The sequence below is a fragment of the Cydia splendana genome, chromosome 2, assembly GCF_910591565.1.
Source record: "Cydia splendana chromosome 2, ilCydSple1.2, whole genome shotgun sequence".
Classification (NCBI taxonomy): domain Eukaryota; kingdom Metazoa; phylum Arthropoda; class Insecta; order Lepidoptera; family Tortricidae; genus Cydia; species Cydia splendana.
The window spans coordinates 30,547,768-30,570,228 of NC_085961.1; the positions used below are offsets into that span (position 1 = coordinate 30,547,768).

A 22,461-nucleotide genomic window follows, 5' to 3' on the forward strand; every position below is an offset into this window, starting at 1 on the left:
GCTTAAGACTAGGTAACAACAGGCGGTCTTATCGCTAATAAGCTATCTTTTCCAGACAACCCTTCAAATTTCAAGGAAATAGTCTTTCGAACAGCTGAACTTTTAGTAGGTATCTACAGCTATTGTATCGATGAAACACTTTCACTGTGTTATTTTCTGAGTTCAGTTTCAACTTATTATGTATGTATGTAAACACTTTATTATATTAAGATATTTGTTTTGCTTTGACTACTCATCATCACTTGACTGGTGCTGGTAAGCAGAAAGGTCCACGAAGTCTTGTCTTCAGGTTTGCTCGGCAATCTAGAACGGGCAGCTTGGGAAGCTATAAATTCTAGCATAGTAAGTTGCAGCTCCCCCGCAAATTTGTGAATCAATTCTATTGTCAATTGCTTACCCAATTGTCCACCTCCACCCGCCTCGCGAGCAGCGCCGCCTGCAGCTTCGGCCCCGGGTCCTCCAGGAAGGCCTTAGCCAGGGCCCTGGTGTGTTCCAGCTGCGACTGGCTGGAGACCACGGCCGCAGCCATGTCCACGTACGTCTCCAGGGTCGCCTGGAGATCTGGGACGGGTAGCTTCGGGAGCTGCACATTCTGGAAACAGTTTATGTAGATTTAGGAACTTCGTGGAAGCGAATAAATAAGACAATAAGGCCTAAATCATGCGGTAAGTTTTGCAGTAATTTTGCGTGCCTGTAGGAAATCATATCATGCATAGCGACCCGCCCCGGCTTCGCACGGGTTACACAAAATTTTAGCACATTTCTCACCCAAACTTTTCACAAGAAACACTCTATTGATAAGTGAAAACCGCATGAAAATCCTTCAGTACATAGTTATTGAGTTTATCGCGAACATACAGACAGACAGACGCGGCGGGGGACTTTGTTTTATACGGTGTAGTGATTACACAGAATAAAGTGCGCTATAAAAATCATGCTAGTATATGTAGTTACATATATTGAATAGAATTATTTACAATTACATTTTAGGATTAAACCGTGTAACAACTTTCTGAACGAATGACCCTGAAACAATTCTATGCCTATTCAATTTTAAATAAGTAGGTAATTATAGAAACTCAGAAATTCTGAACGCCCTTTAACATAATACCTATGTCATTACGTTTGAAATAGTATTCCTAGAAGCTGTTTTCTTTAGAAATAGAGCTACATTTACCCGATGTTGAGGGAAAAGGTATAGGAACTTAATGTTAGTGTTCTTGGTATTCCAATTATTTATAAACTTGGTCTTATTGATTTTACTAGTGTCATCGAGAGTTGTGTATAAGACCTTAACCTCCTTAAAGCAGAGTCTAGTAAACAACCGGACTTAGACTTCTTTAAGCGCTCTTATGAGCACAAAAGACCCTTTAAAGGACATGAGCAAAAAATTATGAGATGCGCGAGACACATAGGCTGTATGGTTGTTGTCAGTCTTCTATATTTATTAGCTTCCGCTTCTTACTTCGTATTCGTCCTCGTCTCCCTGCTGGCTGAGCCATCGCTTCGGCAGAGACAGCAGCGACTCGCCCCATCCTATAACAAACAAAATACTTATCAAAATGTATTGAAAAACATAAAATAAAATCAAGTTGATTTGTTAATTGGAATGATGGACAAGCACTTGGAATGACTGGCACTGAATATCGTTACGTTATCTTGCAAGCTAAATTAGACCCACTTCCCAATATTCGATTGCAATGGTCATATGAACTCTATGATAAAACAATGCAACTTAATTGTGTTTTAGTTTGTTAGAATTGCCTGTTAAAAATTAGAGTCAGTGATAAAAGCTTGTATCAAAAACGAAATTTTTGATAGAAACCATTCGAAATTTAAAACGGCGCTGACAGTTTCATGTTTTTAATTACCTGTTGATGCGTACCTAGGTTACCAGACGTATCAGGAATTTTCTTGACATGTCAGGAATTTTCCTGACATGTCAGGATTTTTCCCGTTTGTCAGGAATGCGGCCGGAATATGAAGAAGTCAAGAATTTCAAATCAGGAATGTTGTCAGGAAATTCAAAATTTGTATCTGGTAACCCTATGCGTACCTGGCCTGTTCCTACGATGTAATAGGTATAGTATATGCTTTAGCCATTACAATGTCCCTGCGATCGGTCACTGTCGTCCGAGATTCGTCCTCGTTCCTCGCTATACATCTTTTTCCGTGTGACGCCCCCTAATTGATGCATGCATCGACAAATGGCTTTATTACGAGGCACATTGTATTGCGGGGTGTGGGAGCAAAAAAAACAGGCGAATCATTGAAGTAAGTATAAAGAATGGGACAATCTTATTAAGATCAATCTAGCGCTAAATTAATTACACCTTTTAAGTTCTTTAACTTACATATATCCCCCTCTCTGCTCGGTCTCAGCTGCTTTTACAATAAATAAAGATTTATACCGACCTAGCCCCAAACTAAGAAAAGCTACGGGTACTTACTAGGCGGCGATATACATAGGTACATAAATACTTACATTAGTTACATTCATACCATTAACATTTAAAACATCCATAACTCATTAAATATTTTCTTTTTTTTACCAAGCTATATTTACCCACCCAATATTTATATATTGGGTTTAATACCCACAAGTGTCCTTACCGGCATAGTGAAATTACTTGAAATGTGGTTATTTTTATTTAAATCACCTCAATATGACTAGATTTAGACCCAGAAAAGTCTGCAGCTGTTTTGATAGCCCACGCAGTGCAAGTGTTAATTATACGTCATAATTGCATAGAAGTTTGACGTTTAAAATGACACTTGCACTGCGCCTGCGTGGGCTATCAAAATCGCTGCAGACTTTTCTTGGTCTAACTCTATCCTTATTGTAAAACTTTATAAACTTTAAAAGTTCATTTATGTTTTATAACTTAAGTCTTCTTCTTCTTCTACCTAGCGATATCCCGGCCTTTGCCAGGGTCCGCTTTCCTACTTGCTTTCCTCCACTTTGTGCGATCCTGTGCGTCGTCTCGTGTGAGCACGTTCACGCTCATATCTGCTTTCACAACATCGAGCCATCGCTTTTTTGGTCTGCCTTGGGGTCGGGGACCGTCAAGGGTTAGGTTAAGGCATATGTTTCCTACGTAGTCAGCTGGGCTGCGACAAACGTGGCCGAACCACCGGAGGCGACATTCTTGGAGCTTCTCTGCTACGTCACGGACTGCGAGGCTGCCACGGATGTACTCGTTACGGATGCGGTCAGCGCGCGTAACGCCGCACATCCATCGCAGCATCTTCATCTCTGTAACACGAAGCTCCTGAACGTGCCTTCCAAGAACCGGCCGAGTGTCGGCGCCATAAAGTAGGACTGGACGGATAATACACTTTTAAAAAAAAAGAAATTTTAAAATTTAAACTGTTTATTATAAATAAATTTTTACAATATTTTTTATGTACTTAACCTAATCTACACTATAATAGATTATTAGCTAAGTGAGAGGTTTTCTTTTAGTTACATCATTGACGTTATTATTACTATATTTTAATCTAATTTATATAACATAATGTGTATCTATTTTATATTTACTTTTGACTTAACTACTTTATCAGTTCATGCAGTACTTTTTTAACATTAGTTTCAGCTTATGAGGCTTATCTTCTAGGTTATCTATTATATGTCTAGGAAGACTATTTAGGATGTGTGGCAAATAACTCGACCAGACTCTTTGCCCATAAAAGTTGTTACTACTTGGTATATTGAAATGTTTTTTATTTATCAGTACTCTAAGGTTATTTGGCCTATCATACCTATTCAGACTTCCCAGTTTATGTCTATATTCTAATATTATCGCTAGCTTCACTTTATCATATACATTCATTATTTTACAATGCTGAAATAACTTTTCATAATTATGTTTATATTTATATTTGACTTTTAGCGGTACAATGGATTTAAGGATTCTTACCTGTAGGTTATATATTCTTTGTAGGTGAGTTTTGTGGGTTCTACCATAGCTAGATATCCCATAATTTATTACAGAGTCAGCCATAGCCATGTATATTAGGCGGAGTGTATTATACGGCATTTTGTTTTTAAGTATTGTTAGATTACTGAATACGGCTCTTAGTCTCTTACATACATGGTCAATGTGCGGACTCCAGTTAAATTTATTATCTATAATTAATCCAAGGTATGTATGCTGTTCTACTATGTCTAGGGGCTCACAGTTGCAACTCGAACCTGATCCATGCAAACAAGAGTGTTTGTGTTACTTATACACTAGCCCTTTGAGTCTAAGCGGTATTCTGCGATCGCAGATGACTCCTGTGACCTCCCGCCATTTAGACCAAGCCGCGCTGATTCGGGCCCGGATGTCGTGATCAATGATCCCGGACTCATGCAGTACTGATCCCAGGTACTTAAACTTGTCCGTTTTCACGGCAGTTTCGTTCCCTATAGGTATGTATATATTTTATAACTTAAGTACCTTATAATTAATTATTTAAAACAAAATGACAGGTCAAGACAAACGATTTATAATTTAACCACTCACTTGCTTTTGGTAACTGTAGCTACCAGCTGTCACCCTTATTTTATTATAATAATAGAGGTCACTGAAAAATATCAAGCATGTGAGTGGTTAATGAGGTGTGTAATTTATAGCGCGTCTATTGAATAACGCCAAAAATCTACCGTTTAATTTTTTGCTCATCTTACATCGTCCTGTATACTCTGGCTACAATTCCCGCGTCCCTCCCATCGGTCACTTTCGCACCGTAAGCAATTCGATTCGTCGCCGATCGCTATTCCTCCCCGTGACGTGACACCCCTTAATTAAGTAATACGTCGGTGACATTACTCTTTAACGATTGATGACACTACGTAGTCTACGTTCATTTATAACTTGTAGTCTGTAGAGTGTGGCTTATTAAATGTGTACAGTTGCATAATATTTTAGAATCATATATATAAAATTGAAAAACCAGAACGGGATAAAAAACGAGCGAAGAAGAGAGATGGCGCTTTACAAATTTCTAAAAAAGTTTTTGACACGTATCTCGAATACAACGCACGTATGCTAAGAAAAAACTGTTTAAATCTATTATCTACATATGAGAATAAAACTAGAACATAAAAACTATCGCTTTCGATGCGTATTTAATTTACAATAAGGAAAAGAAATTTTCATAACAATTTTCATTTTACGACTTCGACCATTTCTCGGGAACTCTCGGTTGGTTTCGTTTCGAACTTCAAATAACCAAAATTATGTTTGTTATGTTGGTATGCAGTGATTTCGACCTTGTTTACTCGAAGTAAAATAAAAAGTGCTGTCAACCTCAACCTTTTAAGTAGGTACCTTAGTTTATGCCCATACGAGTGACATGCCATATAATGACTGATAATGACTTATCAATATCAATAGTAATTAGTATTTTGTTGTTTTAAATTTCTTTTTGAGTTATGTTATTCAGATTTACTTTCACAGCTTCGGCAAACAAATTCGTCCGGGGACCGGGCTGCCGAGATGGGCCAAAAATACAATTAAAGTTGATAGCAAGTTATAATGTAGGTAGATAAAATTTAAGTGCATGTTCAGATATTTTTGAGCGAAACGACCTGGTGAAAATAAGCAAACGTACAGTCAGCAGTCGGCCAAATATCGTAATATAACTATATATCTGTAGCTATAGAAATAAGGATGTGTTCCGATATACTGGCGGAATACTGAGAGACAAAAGTGGCTAAGCTTACATTGGCTCGGACATTTAGAGAGAATGGGAGAGGATCGTGCCGTGACGAGAGGTCGAGAGCGTACTTGGGACAACGAAATGGGAGACGCCCAATTGGACGTCATAGGTACCTACCGCTGGAACGACCTAGTTGCTCGAGATCTGCTTATCCTCGGCCATGGGGACTGGCGAGAGCTATCGCAAGACCGAGAAACATGGTGTGTTTTGTTTTGTCTTTTCTCGGAGGCCAGGATTCACATAACCGTAGTAAGTAATGTTAGTATTCAGAAAGGGAAATGGGGAGTACGTACGTTTGTACCAAAAGGCGATTTATGGGCGGTGGTCGTCCATATTCGTCTTAAGGCGGAAATTAATCTAATGAACGTTTTTGCAATTAGGCTTATAAAAATAAATAATAATTTTATGTTGAAACGAGTTTTAAATAAATAACTACGTGGATGAAAAAGTATAATTTTGCCTTTTATCAAATCACATAATTTTTTTCAGATATTTTGCGTATTAAGTTATCCAAATAACGGGTACAAATAAGAAATCCCTATCACCGTTATGAACCCTGGCAGGGTTGACACACTCTTTATTTCATTTACGCGAGCGGAGCTGCGGGCCCGTCTAGTTAATATATGAAAATAGATTATTTTTCAAAACACAGTACTTTGTAAAAGTGGTTTTGATGTAGCACCTGTTTGGAGACAGTCCTCCTTTCGGGCAAACTCGGCTCCATTCGGCTCAGTATTGCTCCGAGCAATTATTAGGGTTGACACCACTTGACGTCCTATTGCGTGCATGACCACAGATAAGAAAAGTGTGCTCGTATGTTACATAAAAGACAGATTAGCTTCACATAATTACTAGCCTAAGTGTTGTGAGAGCTATGTTCACGGCTCTAAGTTCCTACTTATCCTACTCTGCTCTGAAGATTTATTTCACACCACACTGTTTTAACCCGCACCCCTACCCCTCAAACATGACCGACTTGGTTGCGCGCAGCAAAGCTGGGGATTACCACACTTGTCAAACAACCACGGTTGACCGACCTACCCTGAAGGCATGTTTACACTAGGAGTGGCATTTGGACTTTAAAAAAATGATATTGATTCGACAATCATTGACGAATTCATATGCAAGTGTATTGCGAGTTACAATACAATTCAATATCAAACAAAAAATTAAGAGTTCGATTGGCTGAATTCGTGAGTGACACCGCTGCATTGGCACCATTCTTAGTGCCCGTAAGGTCTTTAGATATATGTCAATAGTTAGAAACATTAGGTATCTTAGATATACCAATCTAAACTCTTGGAATTCATACTAAGGTACATTTTATATAGGTAACAACCGACCTAAACGCGTTATTACATAGCATGAATAAAACGAGTTTCTATCTTTTTAATGTAACTTAATATTACATAATTTAAGGAAATATGAGTGATTTTCACGTACATTTTCGTATAATTTACCGTCTGCGCGTCCCACGCTCCCATTAGGCCTCTTTTGAAACTGGACCCCTCCCCCCCCCTCGGTCCTCGCAGGTGTGAGTTCGCACGGCGAAAATCGATACAATTTGGCTGCGGGCGAGGTGAAAGTCAGCGTGCAGACGGTTTTAGAAAATATAATGTATTAGTCTGACAAAAAAGACTAGAAATTAAAAAGTGGCTACACTGTATGTAGTGTCGTCCCGTTTTCTTATATAAATTGGTTTGGAAGCGAGACGTGGGCATTAACCAAGCGTGATAGAGACAGATTGAGCGCTTTTGAAATGTGGACATGGAGAAGAATGGAAGGTATAAGTTGGAAAGAGAGGAAAACAAATACGGAAGTATTAAATTGGTAGGTGAGAAGAGATCTCTGCTAAGAACAATTGAAAACAGAAGGGGAAACATGTTGGGGCACCTGATACGTCACGATACTTACATAAAGTCTATAATTGAAGGCAGAATAGAAAAACAGAGAGGCAGAGGAAGACCGAGACGTGCATAATATATTGACCAGGCCAAAGAGAAAATTAACGTAGTGACGTATCAGGAGCTCAAAACAGTGGCAGAGAGAAGAACGGAATGGCGATTAGTCCACCGACAAGAGCTAGGCTCTTAAGAATAATGATGATGTACTTATTCAAACAATAAGTATCTATTTATTATTATTACAGATGTTCTAATTGACCTACGCAATACACTATTAACTGTCCATTGTCAGACTTGATGTTTGAACAATAAAGTGTAAAAGTAAACCTTACAGAGATGAAACCACTCGAACAAATCTATGTTTTGTTAGGGACCAACTGTTCGCAATAAATAAAGTTCTGATTGTAGCAAACATAATCAATTATAATCATAAAACTTAGCAAACTCTTACAAACCTCTGTTAGATTTTCGGCTCGATTCGGGAAATGAATTAGACACTCACTAGATATGAAATAGTAAATATATGTGACGTTCCATAGAAAAAGGTACCTTTATGGCGGCCGGCGCTTACATCGCATAGCGCCGCAATAATATTGGAGCGGCGTTAATAATAGCGTGAGCACCAACCGCCATAAGGTACCTTTACCCGTGGGACGTCACACATCTTTACTATATCGTATCTAGTTAATGACTAATTCATTTCCCGAATCGCGCCGTTTGTCTTATACTAACAAACATTAATGTAAGAAATATTAAGACAAACGATTATCATCAGTTTGTTAGAATTTGACTGACTGATCAGTGATCACACAACTAGCCCCACTAACCCGGGGTTAACCGGTTAAACCGTTAACGCAGTATCAAAAACTACTGGTAACCATGGTAACTCCATGTTTAACCGGTTAACCCGGGTTAGTGGAATGGTGCAAGTGGTCCTTAGACAGACGAACGAACACGGCGTAAGAAACTGTAATGGGGGGCTACTCGGGACCTTAAAAACAGATGATTCCTGTCCGGATATAGTGCTAATGCTAATAGAAAAGAGACCGTTAATATCGCTCCATCGGGGAGCTAATGGGGGCTACTTCCGGTTCCGTTGGCGAGCGCTTCCGGTCGCCATCTCTCTGAAAATGGAGTCTTTGTGGAGGAAGCAATTCATTATTTTTCTTTAAGACACGTCAGATAGATATTAAATAAATCGACATAATAAACAGTAGAGTTAATTTGAAGTAGACACGCCTGCTACATTGTTCTTAAAAATGTATTTATTTGTACAGTGACTATATTAAATATACCTTCCGATGAATTGCTAGTGTCGAACTCGTGTTAAAGCTACTTATATCCATTCTCATAATGGAACGACCTTACTAATGTGAGTGTGTCGTGTTGAGATTGTATCTGTGGCTTTGTCTGCTATACAGACACCCACTCAAATTATCCACACACAACCATTATTATGTATTAAGTACTTACCTATAATATTAAGTACCTATATATAATAACACTTATAAACACTATAGGCTATTATATTTGAAATGTATAAAATGAGGTACTAGCAGTATATTTAGGTACCTAGTTCTTTTCTGCGGTTTACGTTTACGCGATAGTTTTTCATAAAATAAAACAATATGGCTATAATGAATGAATTTTTAAATTCTTTATACTTGCGCGATATAATATAACCCTTTCAAATTACTCTACATATTCCAAAAATATATATTTTAGGGGCGAAATAATTGCCCAAGTGCGGTACCAGTTGAAAATTATAAACAGACAGACCCTTCCGCGGAAACCGAAAAACGATATTTCGTTATCTGCCTCTCTATTGTTCAAATATGCAAGAGTGATAGAAAGGCAGATAACGAAATTACGATTTTAGATTTTCGCGGTAGACCCTCTGTTCTCCCGCAGATAGGTACATACCTATATCTATTCATTTAGATCGTTCCGCCAGACCCAAGGTAAGTACAGACCTGTAAACCTATCCCTATCTTATGCATTCGTCTATAAGTTCATTTTAGGTATTAGTATAGACAAATCCATTCTCAACCAACTCAGGATCAAATCCAGACTATCCACAATCTGTTACCAACGAGTCCTGACCTATTTTGGACATATTGCTCGAAGGCAGCCAGATAACCTAGAGAAACTGGTTGTTGTTGGAAAAGTAGATGGCAAGAGGCCGAGAGGACGGTCACCCACCCGTTGGTCCTATCAAGTAAGGAACATAACAGGACTTACTGTCACTACTGCCCTTAGACAAGCTGAAGACAGGGTGAAATGGAAGCAGCTCGTCGAGGCCTCGGTGAAGGCATTCCAAGACAGACACGACCTTCAGTAATGAAGAACACGAAGAAGAAGATAGATATTGTATTATTCTGTTTTGTTCCTAGTTATACGTAATATTTTTTTGTGATTACTTGATTGATGATTGAGATTAAGATATAAAATGATACTTTATATTTGAATGCCTACTTTCGAAATAACTGTAAAATATGTACTACACAACAGTTTCACCGTAATGGGCGGTTGTCGTGCTGTACGATTGATTGCCGAGTCTAGGCCTTGACCTTAAGTTCATAGATTCTTATCCAAAGGTATTTATTAAACCAGAATACAATGTCGAATTATTCTGTCGTGAGTATCGGAGTGGCTAAGGCGCTCAGAAATATCTGAACACGCCTCTATTGTAAGGGCGTTAGAGTTCGTGTTCAGATATTGTGAACATCTTGGCCGCTCCGACATATCTGAAGGCGACGCACAATAGTAATTTTATATTGAATTTTTACACGTGTTATTCATTAGCAAATGCACACGGAAACAGATACTATCTGGCTACTGAAATATTACACAAATGTTTGGCGGGAAATTCAAAAAATCTTGGGCTGCTCACACTTTGTGTAGTAGGAATTATAGTTTTTGATACTAGAAAATATTTTTGATTTTCTGTGCACACGTAAGGTACCTAAGGATATAAGTTAAATATACGTTGACGTGCACTCAAAGCAGCTCGCATAATTTCTACCGCTATGTAAAGTACAGTCAACGATAAACACATATGTTAACACTTTCTCACCATATACCATTGTAACAAGGCGAAAAATTAAATGTAGTGTAAATAAGACCTAGCTCGATAATACCGTAATATTAATCATCACCAAAAAAAAAAACATAAGTACTATGCCAAATATGCTAAATGCTAAGTATCAAAATATTTATAGAGCACCAACCTCCTAATTTGTTTACATTTGTTTAGGAGTTGTAAACATTGCAGTTTTTCGTTATACAACGCTACACGTCGACTTCGCAGATTTTCGTAATTATTTACGAGCTTAAATGATAGTTTGCGAACCTCACTCAGTATAGACATTATTAATATTATTTAAAATAAACCGCAAACGATTTGAATGTATGACACAAATTGACAACTGACGTTTAGCTTCTTTTTGAAATCATAGACAATTGGTGATACAACAACGAAATATCTGTCAACAATTTTTGGCTAGCCAGACTCTATTTGCAAGGGCAGACTCTAACCAAAACCTTAAAGGGTCAAAGTTGGCTCGATTGAAAAAATCACGAAAATACCACCCTTCATACCACGGCAGCGTAATTTTAATAACTAGTGATATATTTTCAGAGTAAATAGAAAAAGGGTAAAAACCCGCGCGAAGGCCTAATCTTTCGTCGCAAGTTCTGTTGTTTTCTTCTAATTTCTTGGTTTTACGCCCCGTTAAGTCCCAAAATTCCGTGTGTCCTTACCTACAATTGATTTCGCACTCAGCAAATATGAATAAAATATTAAGACGTAAATGCTTTTCTTGTTTTGATTACAAAAGCGAGAGCGGTTACAATTTCAACATAATTATATTTTCATTTTTTTAGTTACAATTGTAACCGCCCTGCAAATTAAATAGTAAAAGCTCGTTTAAACACGCCTAGCGTGTATTGTGGGTACTGGGTAGGTTGTATGTTTATAATAAGGGTCGCGGCACACTCGGAGCGCGGGTCGTGGAGACGTGACAGCGAGACGGTGACCTAGGGTTGCCCATGGCTTGTTAGCTACTTATGTTCCGTAGGAAAGTTTCCGGAATTGCAAAATTTCCACATTGAGAAATTTCAGGAACTTCTCATATTTTTCTACAGGCTTAAATTTTTCTTCGTATAAAATTTTCCCGAAATTTCCGAGTACTATTCCAACTTTTCAGAACTTATCCGCAACTTGCGCATCAGGTACTTGTAGTATTATTCATAAGCGTCTGGCAAAAAATCTAAGATGCTGTTGATGATCGTTTGTCTTTCTCCGTAATTTTGGTAAGTATTTACCTATGTTAGAAAGAGGCAAATATTAACACGGTTGGAAACCAGCGAGGTTATCTTGGCCGGAAGCTTTGGAAGCAGTTGGCAACAGTAGCTTAATAAATCAAGTTGAGGTTTTAAATTTAGATTCGGCTTGGTGCCAACCCTGCAATACACCTGCAGCCCTGCAGGCATATAATGGATGACTTTATCCACGTGATATAATACGTAACATTTTTTAACACCACGCAATTGAAAGAGGCAGACACTGTTATGTTGTGTGTGATGTTGTTGTGTTATTGTTGTTCGTTGGTGTTGTGTTTGTTTGTTTGGGTCGTATTTGTGACGTAAACCACGTAGACAAATACGACCACCATCCGATCCGATCGGAATCTATTCAGTGCCATCGTGTCTTCGTAATTTTGGGATCGTGATCCTGAATGTTAAAAATGTATTAAGAGCCAACGGGAGTGGTCATTTCTGCATACAAACGTACTCCTCGTTTTCCTCCGTGGTTTTTGAAGCTAGAGCAATGATTTTTTCAACCCAGATTAATATTGTCAATATCTGTGTCGGACCGTTTTGCTTTTTTTTATATTTTTGTTTTTTAAGGCGCTAGAGCCCTTCAAAAATGGCCAAAATGGCCTAATTGACTATACCGCAATGAGAGGCGTGGCATTCAAAACTGATATCAATTAGCCAAAAAAGCAAAACGGTCCGACACAGATAATTTCATAATCATTTAGATTTCCAAATTTGGTTACGATTGGTTAAGTTTTGGAGGAGGAAACAGAGGAGTACGAAACCTCGATTTTTGAGATTTTTACGCAGGATTTTTCGCCTTGTCCTTATCGCACTACTTTTAGGTGCCGCTTCCGTTAGCGAGACGGGTATATTTACCTAAAATATTTAAAACTCAGCTCCTGTTTCGTCTTAAGCAAATTCCCCCTAATTACCACAAACTTACGAAAAAATCTTATGGATACCTTACGGGCTCGAAGTAGACAAAACGTATGGGCCTTGGAGTAGGTAGGTATATATTTCATGATTTTCATATCGGTCCCTTGAGAAACCTTGTTCAGTATGACCATCTTAATAAATATTTGATATACGGGATCACGACTCCAAAATCACCCAATATACAATACTTACATGTATTATCAAACCTATTAACTGATTTAAACTTAGAATCATCGCCAACCCTGTGCCACACCTGTACGATCGATCGCACCTGGTTGCCTGGCGACGCCCCCCGCTAGTTAAGCGGCCCACTTTTTGACGCTCCTGGCGCGCTGCGGCCCGAGGGTTTGTGTCTGCTGTTGTTTGTAGTTTATGATATTTTTAGCTTTGAAAAGAGTTTGAAGGTTTTAGTTACTTATATTTGACCGTAATATAATCTATAGGTAATATTAATATACTTATAATATAACACTGAACCGATTTGAAGTTTTAGACGCTCATTCGACGTAAAATTTAACCGTTATTAATATTGAATAGAATTACATTTTCCATCGAACGAGGTCTCGAGCTACATACAAGCAAAAAACTGAAAAAAGAGCAAAAATTTATGCACAGCTCCTGGGATTGGTCATACTCGGATTACACGCATTTAGGACCAAATTAACGTATTAAAACGATTTCCAACCTGCTGGAAATTACTTTGTTTGAAAAAAATCTAATTTCACTGGCCTAGTCCACGCGAGATGGGCTCGATAAACGATTGACTATGACGAAGCACCGTGATAAACGAGGGACGTGATATGTATCACAATTTACTTTATTCGTGCCAAATAGAGGCATTCATCTCAATAAATTATCGACAAACGTGGGTAAGATAAAATTCAATGAATAATATAACAGCTTTTTAAGTAAAATGATAGCCGGTCTTGTTTTTTCTCATGTAACATAAAATATCTAGTTATTAGAGTAACAAGAGAGCAAAGTTGTTTTTTTTCTGCGTGAGCTGTTTTCAGTCCCGGAGAAATTGAAAAACATATTTGGATTGGGATCAAGTTAACATTTTTTGTGGTTGCAAATTTTACTATTGAGGCAAATGTAATTCAAGAGCTTTCTCTAATAATAGGTACCTAAAGAAGTTTTCGTCCTGAAAGACTTCTCCATTTATTAAACCTATAATTTTTTATTCGAAATAAAAATACATTATAATCATTTTTCCTTTTACGTTCCGAAAAAGACGATTATTCTAGCAATTTATACCAACGTTAAACCTTTATAAAACAAGAAAGTAAATTAGGTTTTCAAAAGAACGTGCAAATATTTTTTCCCGGACATTATTTATCTACGTAGGTATTGTTTTATCTAGCTCATTCTCGGAATAAATTCGTTCATGTTTTTTACGACACGAGTTTAATTAGAATTCTGTGTGCTGGCGGAACACTGCGTGGGTCGTAATCAAGTTAGGTAGACTCAGGGGCAACGCAAATGGGTTAGTTTATGGGCCGATTTTTATTTGTGGATTTTTCCTTAGATTGGGCTGGTTTGAATAAATACAAAATCAAACCAAACCTCAGGCGCGGGGCAAATCTAGTTTACAACGGATCATCACATTACTTCTTCGAGCAACACCGGCTTCCGACACATCGGAAGGGAGAGGCCCAAGCGATATCTCATCGTACAAATCTTTCTGCCATTTTTCGCGGGGGGAAAGGTGCACACAGTCGCACTTCTCACACACTTACATACAAAATCCAATCTGTAATGACGACACAAATACATAGAAAATGACACACGTCAAAGACAAATCTTGCAAACCTCGATCTCTTTTTGTGTACGGACGAGTGACAAGTGTCACAACACGCACACTAACACATTTTCGTTGAAGTATGTTATTGTATTCTGAGAGATGAGAAGTCGGATTTGTCGCTCGACCGATCCGCAATTTGTACTGAGCGAGCAAAATCGATAAATCCAACAATTACATGAGACTAAAATATAATAATTGTGTTTGAATGTAATTAAACGTATGATATGTAAAAAAAAATATTACATGTGAAATGTAACACTTTCTTTTTGTAAATTTGATGTCCCCGACCTCTTTTTATAACAAAAAACCGAGCAAACAGGCATTTTTGTGCAGCAGTGTTCACGCGCGCGACTGGACTCGGTCTAGTGAAAAATCCAAGTGCAACTAGTTTTATTACCCGCGCTAGATTAGATTGACGCGCTAATCTTGTACCTCGGCAGAGGGGAAATAGTGCAAATGCCGCCTCCCTTCCGTGTTGCTCGAAGCATTACTTGCTCGGTGCCGTGGTGACAGTTTATACCTAGATATAGTTCAATGTTTCCGTAAGGTTAATACGGCTAAGTGTAGCTGCGGGGTAAATGTGGCTGAGAATTGGTCACGTGACGTAGTCCCCTTTTTCATTTCATTTCATTTCATTTATTTATTGCATTCCATGGTATGTACAGATGGTATTGATTCTTCTTAAGTATCATATTTTTTAATAGCGAATTGCCTGTGGTGCCTTGGGCGATTTTTCGCCCCTATCTGTACCTACCGAAGTTTCCGCTCTCTGCGTGGCCGCATGCAGGCGCGGGGCAAATCTAGTTTACGACGCATTATCACATTTCTTGCTCGGTGCCGTGGTGACAGTTTATTCCTAACTCAATGTTTCCTAAGGTAAGGGGGTAAGACTAACATAGTTTATTTTACTCGGGACAAGACAAACAGTATGAGGATTCCATACAAGTGATAGTTTTACTCCGGTGATAGTTTTACCTTACCTTATATATTTATCTATTTTTATCTATCTATTATACACGTCATAAAGTGCTATGATAACATGATATGAGCTTACTGTGGGACTAAGTCGATTTTTGTAGGATTGACGTATTCATATTTGTTTGCATTATGATTTGTTAGTAAATGTTTTACGGGTATATGTGACTCTGCACGGGAAAAGGTGCCTTATGACGGCTGGCGCTTACGTCGCATAGCACCGCAATAGTATTGGAGCGGCGTTAATAATAGCGTAAGCGCCAACCGCCATAAGGTACCTTTACCCGTGGAACGTCACATATATCGTATTTCACGCCCATATCTGTAACCTATCCATAGCTTCAACTACCTTAATCATTTACAAAAACCTTCGGACACCTATGTACACGTTGATTAAAAGGTTTTCCGAACAAGTAAGAGTTCGTTAAAAATAGATGACTCAGCAAACTATTCGTCTACAAAGAACTTCGTTTCGAACGGAAAAACCCGCCAGCTCGCCCGCCCTGTGTTAAACGATACACAGAACAAGTATGGTACAGTTTATTGACTTTAGACAATGTACACAACATACCTCCCTCATCGTCACTATTATACGCCAATATGCGCTGTAGGCACTTGCCTCATATATAAAAATAGGAATCGTTTATTGCGACATAATGTGCAGTTTATTTATTTATATTTAAAAAACGTACAGGTTTTTATTTAGGGCGTACAATAGTTGGCTCGGTTGCTTGGAGCGTGGAGCGGGTTAAGGAAAAATAGTACCTATGAGCAACGCTAACTGGCGTATGCGTCAACATACTGTGTCAATGTTAGTATTATACATATAACACCGCCCAGGCCGGGAATTAACTTTCCAGCCATTTTGTTTCTTGCCCGACTAATGACACTTTTTGCGAACGTATTAGTGCGACGATAGAATCTTTTCTTTTTCATACCAAGAAAATATAAACCTATTTTTTGTAGCTTGTTTTGACTAGGGCCCTTATGCTCCTACTTTATTACAAGCTTTTATTTAGTTTCACCTGACCGTTGTCTGTCTGTAATCAAATCTTGCAAGTTAAATTTGATCCACTTCCCGGTTTCCGATTGAGTTGAAATTTTGCATGCATGTATAAGGGCCGGCACACATACCCACGATACGATGGCGTATCGTGAGACGATGTGACATCGTCTCACGTTGCGACGTCGTGTAACGTTACGACGTCGTATCGTGGCGCGATACGACGTCGTGTCGTTGCACAATACGACGTCGTGTCTGGACATTTTACGACGTCGTGTCACGTTGCGGCGCCGTAACGTGGAAATATGACGTGGTTTCGTATCTGGAGGAGCCCAAACTTGGTATGTTTTGAAAATTATTTTTATTTTAATTGAATGCAAGTGACGGAAATATAATAATGTGATATATTTTTAGAACCGGCTCAAAATGCCCTTTTATTTAATACCACACAAGATAGGTTTCTTAACATTTTTTTTTATTTTTCCATCCAAAAAAAGGATGACGTCATAACTCCTTTCCGCTTGTTTTTCTTTTTTGGTGCTACGGGTCAAATTGATTCAAATGGCCTAAAGATTAATCGTGCCGATTTTCATACCTTTAACACCATTTGCAGCTGATTTTGGTCAACCGCTACTACTAGATGAGTATTAGTTGTCTGTCGTAAGAAAAGTACAGTCAGCGATAAAAGCTTGTACCAAAAATGAAATTTTTGCCAAAAACTTATTTTTCATATGAAGAGCTAATTACGAAATAGAATGTCATTATTCATTAATGTCGAAGTGCATATTTACTCAATTTCTCAAATTGCCACCGCGACGAAATTGCGGACTCTACACATAACTATTTTCTAAATTGATAATTCTAGACATATTTTAATTCACTGCTCCGCTCTCCATTGACCTAGGTAACTATTTATAAGCTATTTATCAATGTAGCCCATAATAACATATTATAGTAGAAATTTTATATATCGTTATTACTGTTTCTACTCGAATATCTGACTATCTGACTTTAGAATCCCTTCGATGCTCATACCATGGTGATTCATTGTGCCAACGTCACGACGTTGTTTCAAGAGCTAATCCCATCGACCGGGGCCTGAACCCTTCGAAGGAACTTTATTTGCTCCCTTTTTGCCTAATTAAAACTTGCCGTGAATTGAGTGAGGGGTAGTAAGGGCTCTTGATTCGGACATGCTTTTTGGTCAAGCTTACAAAACAATTGGTTGTTTTATGTAATTATCCATATTAAAAAAAACACTAGTTACTGTCCAAAAATATAGTGAAACTTTTTTATTGCTGGCTGTGCTTCTTATAATTTTCATGTCTATCAAGTACTCCTCGAGACATTTTTAATGAATCTGAGGTCCTACCGTGAAAAACGAAAATCAAAATTTCTTTATCTCTCTCTCTCTCTCTATCGCTCGAATATGCAAGAGTGATAATGAAAGGCAGATAACGAAATTTCGATTTTAGTTTTTCGCGGTATGCTCTGTGCACTCAATATGCTTGCGTTTTTCCATCAAGGAGTTTCTTATCAGCTTCATGTTATTGGTATTACGGAAGCGATTACAATTTGTAACTGAATTAGATACCAAATAATAAGTGTTTCTAATTTAATAAATTTAAGTTATAAGATTTAAAGCAAATAATCTGGGAGAAAAGTTCGGATAACATATAAAAACTCAATAATGCGCTGTTTCCCAGAGATAAGATCTAGGCTACATCGAATTTCGCCCCCAAAAATCCCAATATAGCAAAATTTATTGAAATCGTTAGAGCCGTTTCCGAGATCTCCGAAATATATATGTCGGAGCGTGACTCCAGAAGGACGTATTGCAGCGTTACAGTTTCATAGTTTTAGACGCCTGTATCAAATCGATTAGCAATGTTTGGCTACGTATTACTTGGTTGTAACGGAATAATAGAGTAGCGTAAAGAGTGGCGCCATCTATTGGCGTGTGGTTAAACTAAGATGACAGGTAGAAGGCTTTGGAACGTCAAGAGGTTTCTCTTGGGTGAACGTAGGCACGATTTGGCAGTTTTGTCGTTATGTTGGTAGACCGGTCGAGCAGGTTTGCCTACTTGACTTAAAGGCGGGAGCGGGGAGGCTCCTCGAGCAAAATTGATCGAGCCGCGCTACAGATCGGACGTTAGCCAACCTCGTGCCTAATTCGCCACGTTCCTGAAGGCTTATACCTGAAGGATTATTCTGAAAGCTTATAGAATCCAACGTTCTTTAACCATTTAGCTAAGTGTTTTATTCCAAGTGTTATTTTGATTTCTTACGTGTGATTAGAAGCTTACCTTTGTAAAATAAAGCGAAGTGTTGTTTTGAAAAGATGTGTCCCGCCGAGTTTGTTGCCGGTCCCATATTGGGATACCCTTCTCCAATTGAGAAGGAATTAAATCTTCTCGGGTCAGAGGTGTACGGTTGGAGCCGGCCTAGCTTGATTTGAATAAAGACTTGAACGATTTTATGCGATCCTTTTATTTGAGTGCAATCCAAATACATCCCAATAGCGACTAGATATTTTAGTAGGCACTAGTATGGTTAACAAGTCCGAAAGTTTATTTCATGCACTGGTAGCATACTGAGTTTAGCTGTGAAGTAATACATTGAGATACTACGCCACCCGCCATCCTGTGTACAACACCCATGCCTGCTGCCTCCGTCATATATACATATACAAAAAATGATCGTTTAAAGGTATAAATAATAATACGCAGTGAAGTTAAATAAAAATGTGTAAAAATCCCAACGGCTTGAGAACCCTCTAAATTTGGAAGTCTGTTAATTCTCCCTTCGATTGAGACGTCCGCCTGAGCGGTCCCCCTCGCAGGCGCGGGTCAAACGGTCGTGAAAATTTAACGAGCCTCCTATTACTACATTATCGAATACCTTAGTATTTTTCAAGTGTTTCTTTAATATTTTAACGGTCAAATTATACAGGTCAATTATTTTGACTTCTATTTGAAAGGTCAGGTTGTAGGACGTCGCTTGAATATTTTATGATTGCATGATGATTAGTCCAAAGTAAGACAAATTCAAATTCAAACACAATTAGACTAATAATCATTCATTTTTTTAGTATAAATGAATGTTTCAAAAATACTTAGTTAAACCATGAATAGGGAGCCTATTTATTTAACTTTACAAGAAATAATAGTATGTACCATATCTCGAAAAACAGAAAATAACGTCATGAAAACCTGCCTCTTTGTATTTTAATTGTGACTAGCACTAAATTTGTTAAGAAAAACGATTTTCTTGATATATCACTTGCAGCTCACAATACATCTCCGCACTAATATACAGCAGCAATAGTAATAGAACATTGTACCAGCAGCACAAAAACTGCAATCCCGCGCTCCCCTCCGCCTCCGCCCGTGAGTGATGTTTTCATTATGGCGGGTGGTTTCGTAGCGCTACGCCGCGTAGCACCCTCGTAGCGCTCATTATGTGCTACGCGTGGACAAGATCTAAATTCTAATGTTTGATTAGAATTTAGATCCGGCCCAATTCGAACATTGCTTATAATATATGTCACAGCGATACTGTCACACTGACAGATGGGTATCGTATCGCTGTGACATATTATAAGCATTGTTCGAATTGGGCCGCTACTCTTAATGAGCCCGATTCAGATTTTATAATTTGTTATGGTTTTGAACAGATTTTGATACGACCTTGAAGATCGCTCACGCTGACTGGTGCATGCGAAATGAAGGGAAGTCGTGCGTGATATGCGCCAATCGCCAAGACGACCGTCAAGGTCAAAACCAGTTCAACACCATTACAAATTGCTTATTATGAATCAAGCTCACTGCTATAGTTAGATTTGTTGAAATGTCCGAATGGTACGAAAAGCTCTTAATATCTATACATATAATAACGAAGTTCACTTATTATTTTATCTATTGACTATAACTATCAAGTAAAGAAAGAGAGTAAAAAACCTGAATTGCCAACTAGCTTGAATATATTTTATGGAAAATCTTATCGATTCATTTGCTATCTTAACCAAACCAATAAATTACTAACAAGGCCTCGACAAAACCCTAAAAACATTATTGTCCCTCGAGTAATTACTTAATTTTCCTCCCCGAACCCCGACCCGCGCTAATTTGACTAATTAACGGAACAGAACACCCCAGTCTCCCCTTTGCCAAGTAAATATTACCCTTAGAGCGTTATCACGTTGTCCGGTCCGATATCGGATCTGCAATGTCGAGCCGTCGCGCCTCCTTCAGCAGTTACGCACACTACAGCAAACATTATGGGCCCGATTCGGATTTTGAAATAGACATCTATTAGGCATCTTTTAGACATCACCAAGATACGATAACGATATGTTTAAGATCTAACCTGTCAAATTTGACATTTGTGCGATTCTGCAGATACTGTTGAACGATTTCCACAGGATATGACTAACAGCCGGTATTCGAACAATGAGATACGTCAAATACTAGATATTGAAACGATATGGATTGGATATGTCAGTGTCAAACAAGTGACAAAAGTGACGTTTTTGTTTGAAGAAACCTCACTTTTGACACTTGTTTGACACTGACATATCCAATCCATATCGTTTCAATATCTAGTATTTGACGTATCTCATTGTTCGAATACGGCTGTTAGAGATCCAATTCACATCTAATAGATATCTTACTCTATCTAACGTAAAAGTGACATTGGTTGCCCGAATTGCGCTGCAAAAGAGAACTAGTTGATATCTAAACTATAACGTATCTAGAATGGATCTAGTACGTGTCGTCTCTTGTGAATATCTTGAAGGTCGAATACGGCAGTATGCCTACATATTTATACGTACATGAACTAAAATTATCGGTTCGACAGGTAACGGGAGTTCCGACATTAAGTGCCAATCCGATATCGGATGCGAGAACAGTTGTTAGAAAGTTGCATAGAGTCCGCCTTTATTACGTTACCCATATTTTTTTTGCAATAATAAATTCCTTAAATTAAAAAACGTTATATAGAAAAACTCATTTTACTTTGACCCAATATCCGATATCGTATCGGGCAATGTGAAATCGCTCTTACACCAACCACATAACAAAATCGATCAAACATAAACCGCCAAATCAAATTGAACCATAATACAATAGAATTAAAGTCTTAAATTAACTGGATTGTGTTTATAGAATTTGCGTTTTGAGTTTGTTGAGTAAGTGTTGTTTGAAATTGAATTTTGTGGCTTTGATGTTATGGTGTAGAATCGTGTGGAGGTAATTTTGTGTCGTGGCTAATGGTTTGAGAGATAAACATCTCATATTATTGTAATCACTGTAATGAGTAGATATTATGTTTGGAAAGTTCAATTTACTAGTTGGAGTAGTGGGTAATGAATTTGTGGGTTTGAACTTGGTTTAAATATTTTATTATGTAAGTATGTTTTGTTTTAATATCGTCATAAGGCCCACGATACAAAATGTTCCTATTTTTACGAGTAATGTGAGCCATGTATATAGTAAATTGGGATTAAATACGTTTGTTTGAAAAAGAAAGAAAGAAACAAAAGATATGGTACTCTATTTGGTTAATGATGGTCCCAATTAGATTTTAACGGTGGTAGCTCATCTGTCCAATATCTTGCTATTTATCTTTTATAAGCGGATAAACAAGAATAATCACAATAATACAATATTAAAACTAAAGTTAAAACTAGAAATAAAATAAAAATACAAACTATAAAATATACTTACCTACAAAAAACCAAACCAATTTTAACTGAGTGTACTATATTGTAATGCACTTTGGCCCTTACGAGTTTAAAGACGTAGATA

General features: G+C 38.0%; 3 protein-coding genes across 6 annotated transcripts in view; all 3 read right to left on the reverse strand.

Moving 5' to 3' along the window:
* The window catches only part of LOC134806160 (choline O-acetyltransferase), a 37,667-nt gene extending 36,132 nt beyond the window's left edge, over positions 1 to 1,535 (reverse strand). For all 4 annotated transcript variants that reach the window (XM_063779450.1, XM_063779447.1, XM_063779446.1 and 1 more), the window contains exons 1-2: positions 1,466 to 1,535; positions 398 to 592 (exon numbers count right to left, since the gene is read on the reverse strand). In XM_063779450.1, coding sequence (XP_063635520.1) covers positions 398 to 529 — 132 coding nt within the window. In that variant the 5' untranslated portion in view covers positions 530 to 592; positions 1,466 to 1,535. The remainder of the gene's footprint in view (positions 1 to 397; positions 593 to 1,465) is intronic.
* The window catches only part of LOC134806161 (high-affinity choline transporter 1), a 357,022-nt gene that overhangs the window by 158,245 nt on the left and 176,316 nt on the right, over positions 1 to 22,461 (reverse strand). The gene's annotated exons all lie outside the window — the stretch shown is intronic.
* On the reverse strand, positions 1,448 to 3,254 carry LOC134801457 (uncharacterized). Its single transcript, XM_063774050.1, has 2 exons — positions 2,948 to 3,254; positions 1,448 to 1,536 (listed from the first exon to the last, which is right to left on the reverse strand). Exons 1-2 carry the CDS (start codon positions 3,252 to 3,254, stop codon positions 1,448 to 1,450), a joined length of 396 nt encoding a protein of 131 aa, XP_063630120.1.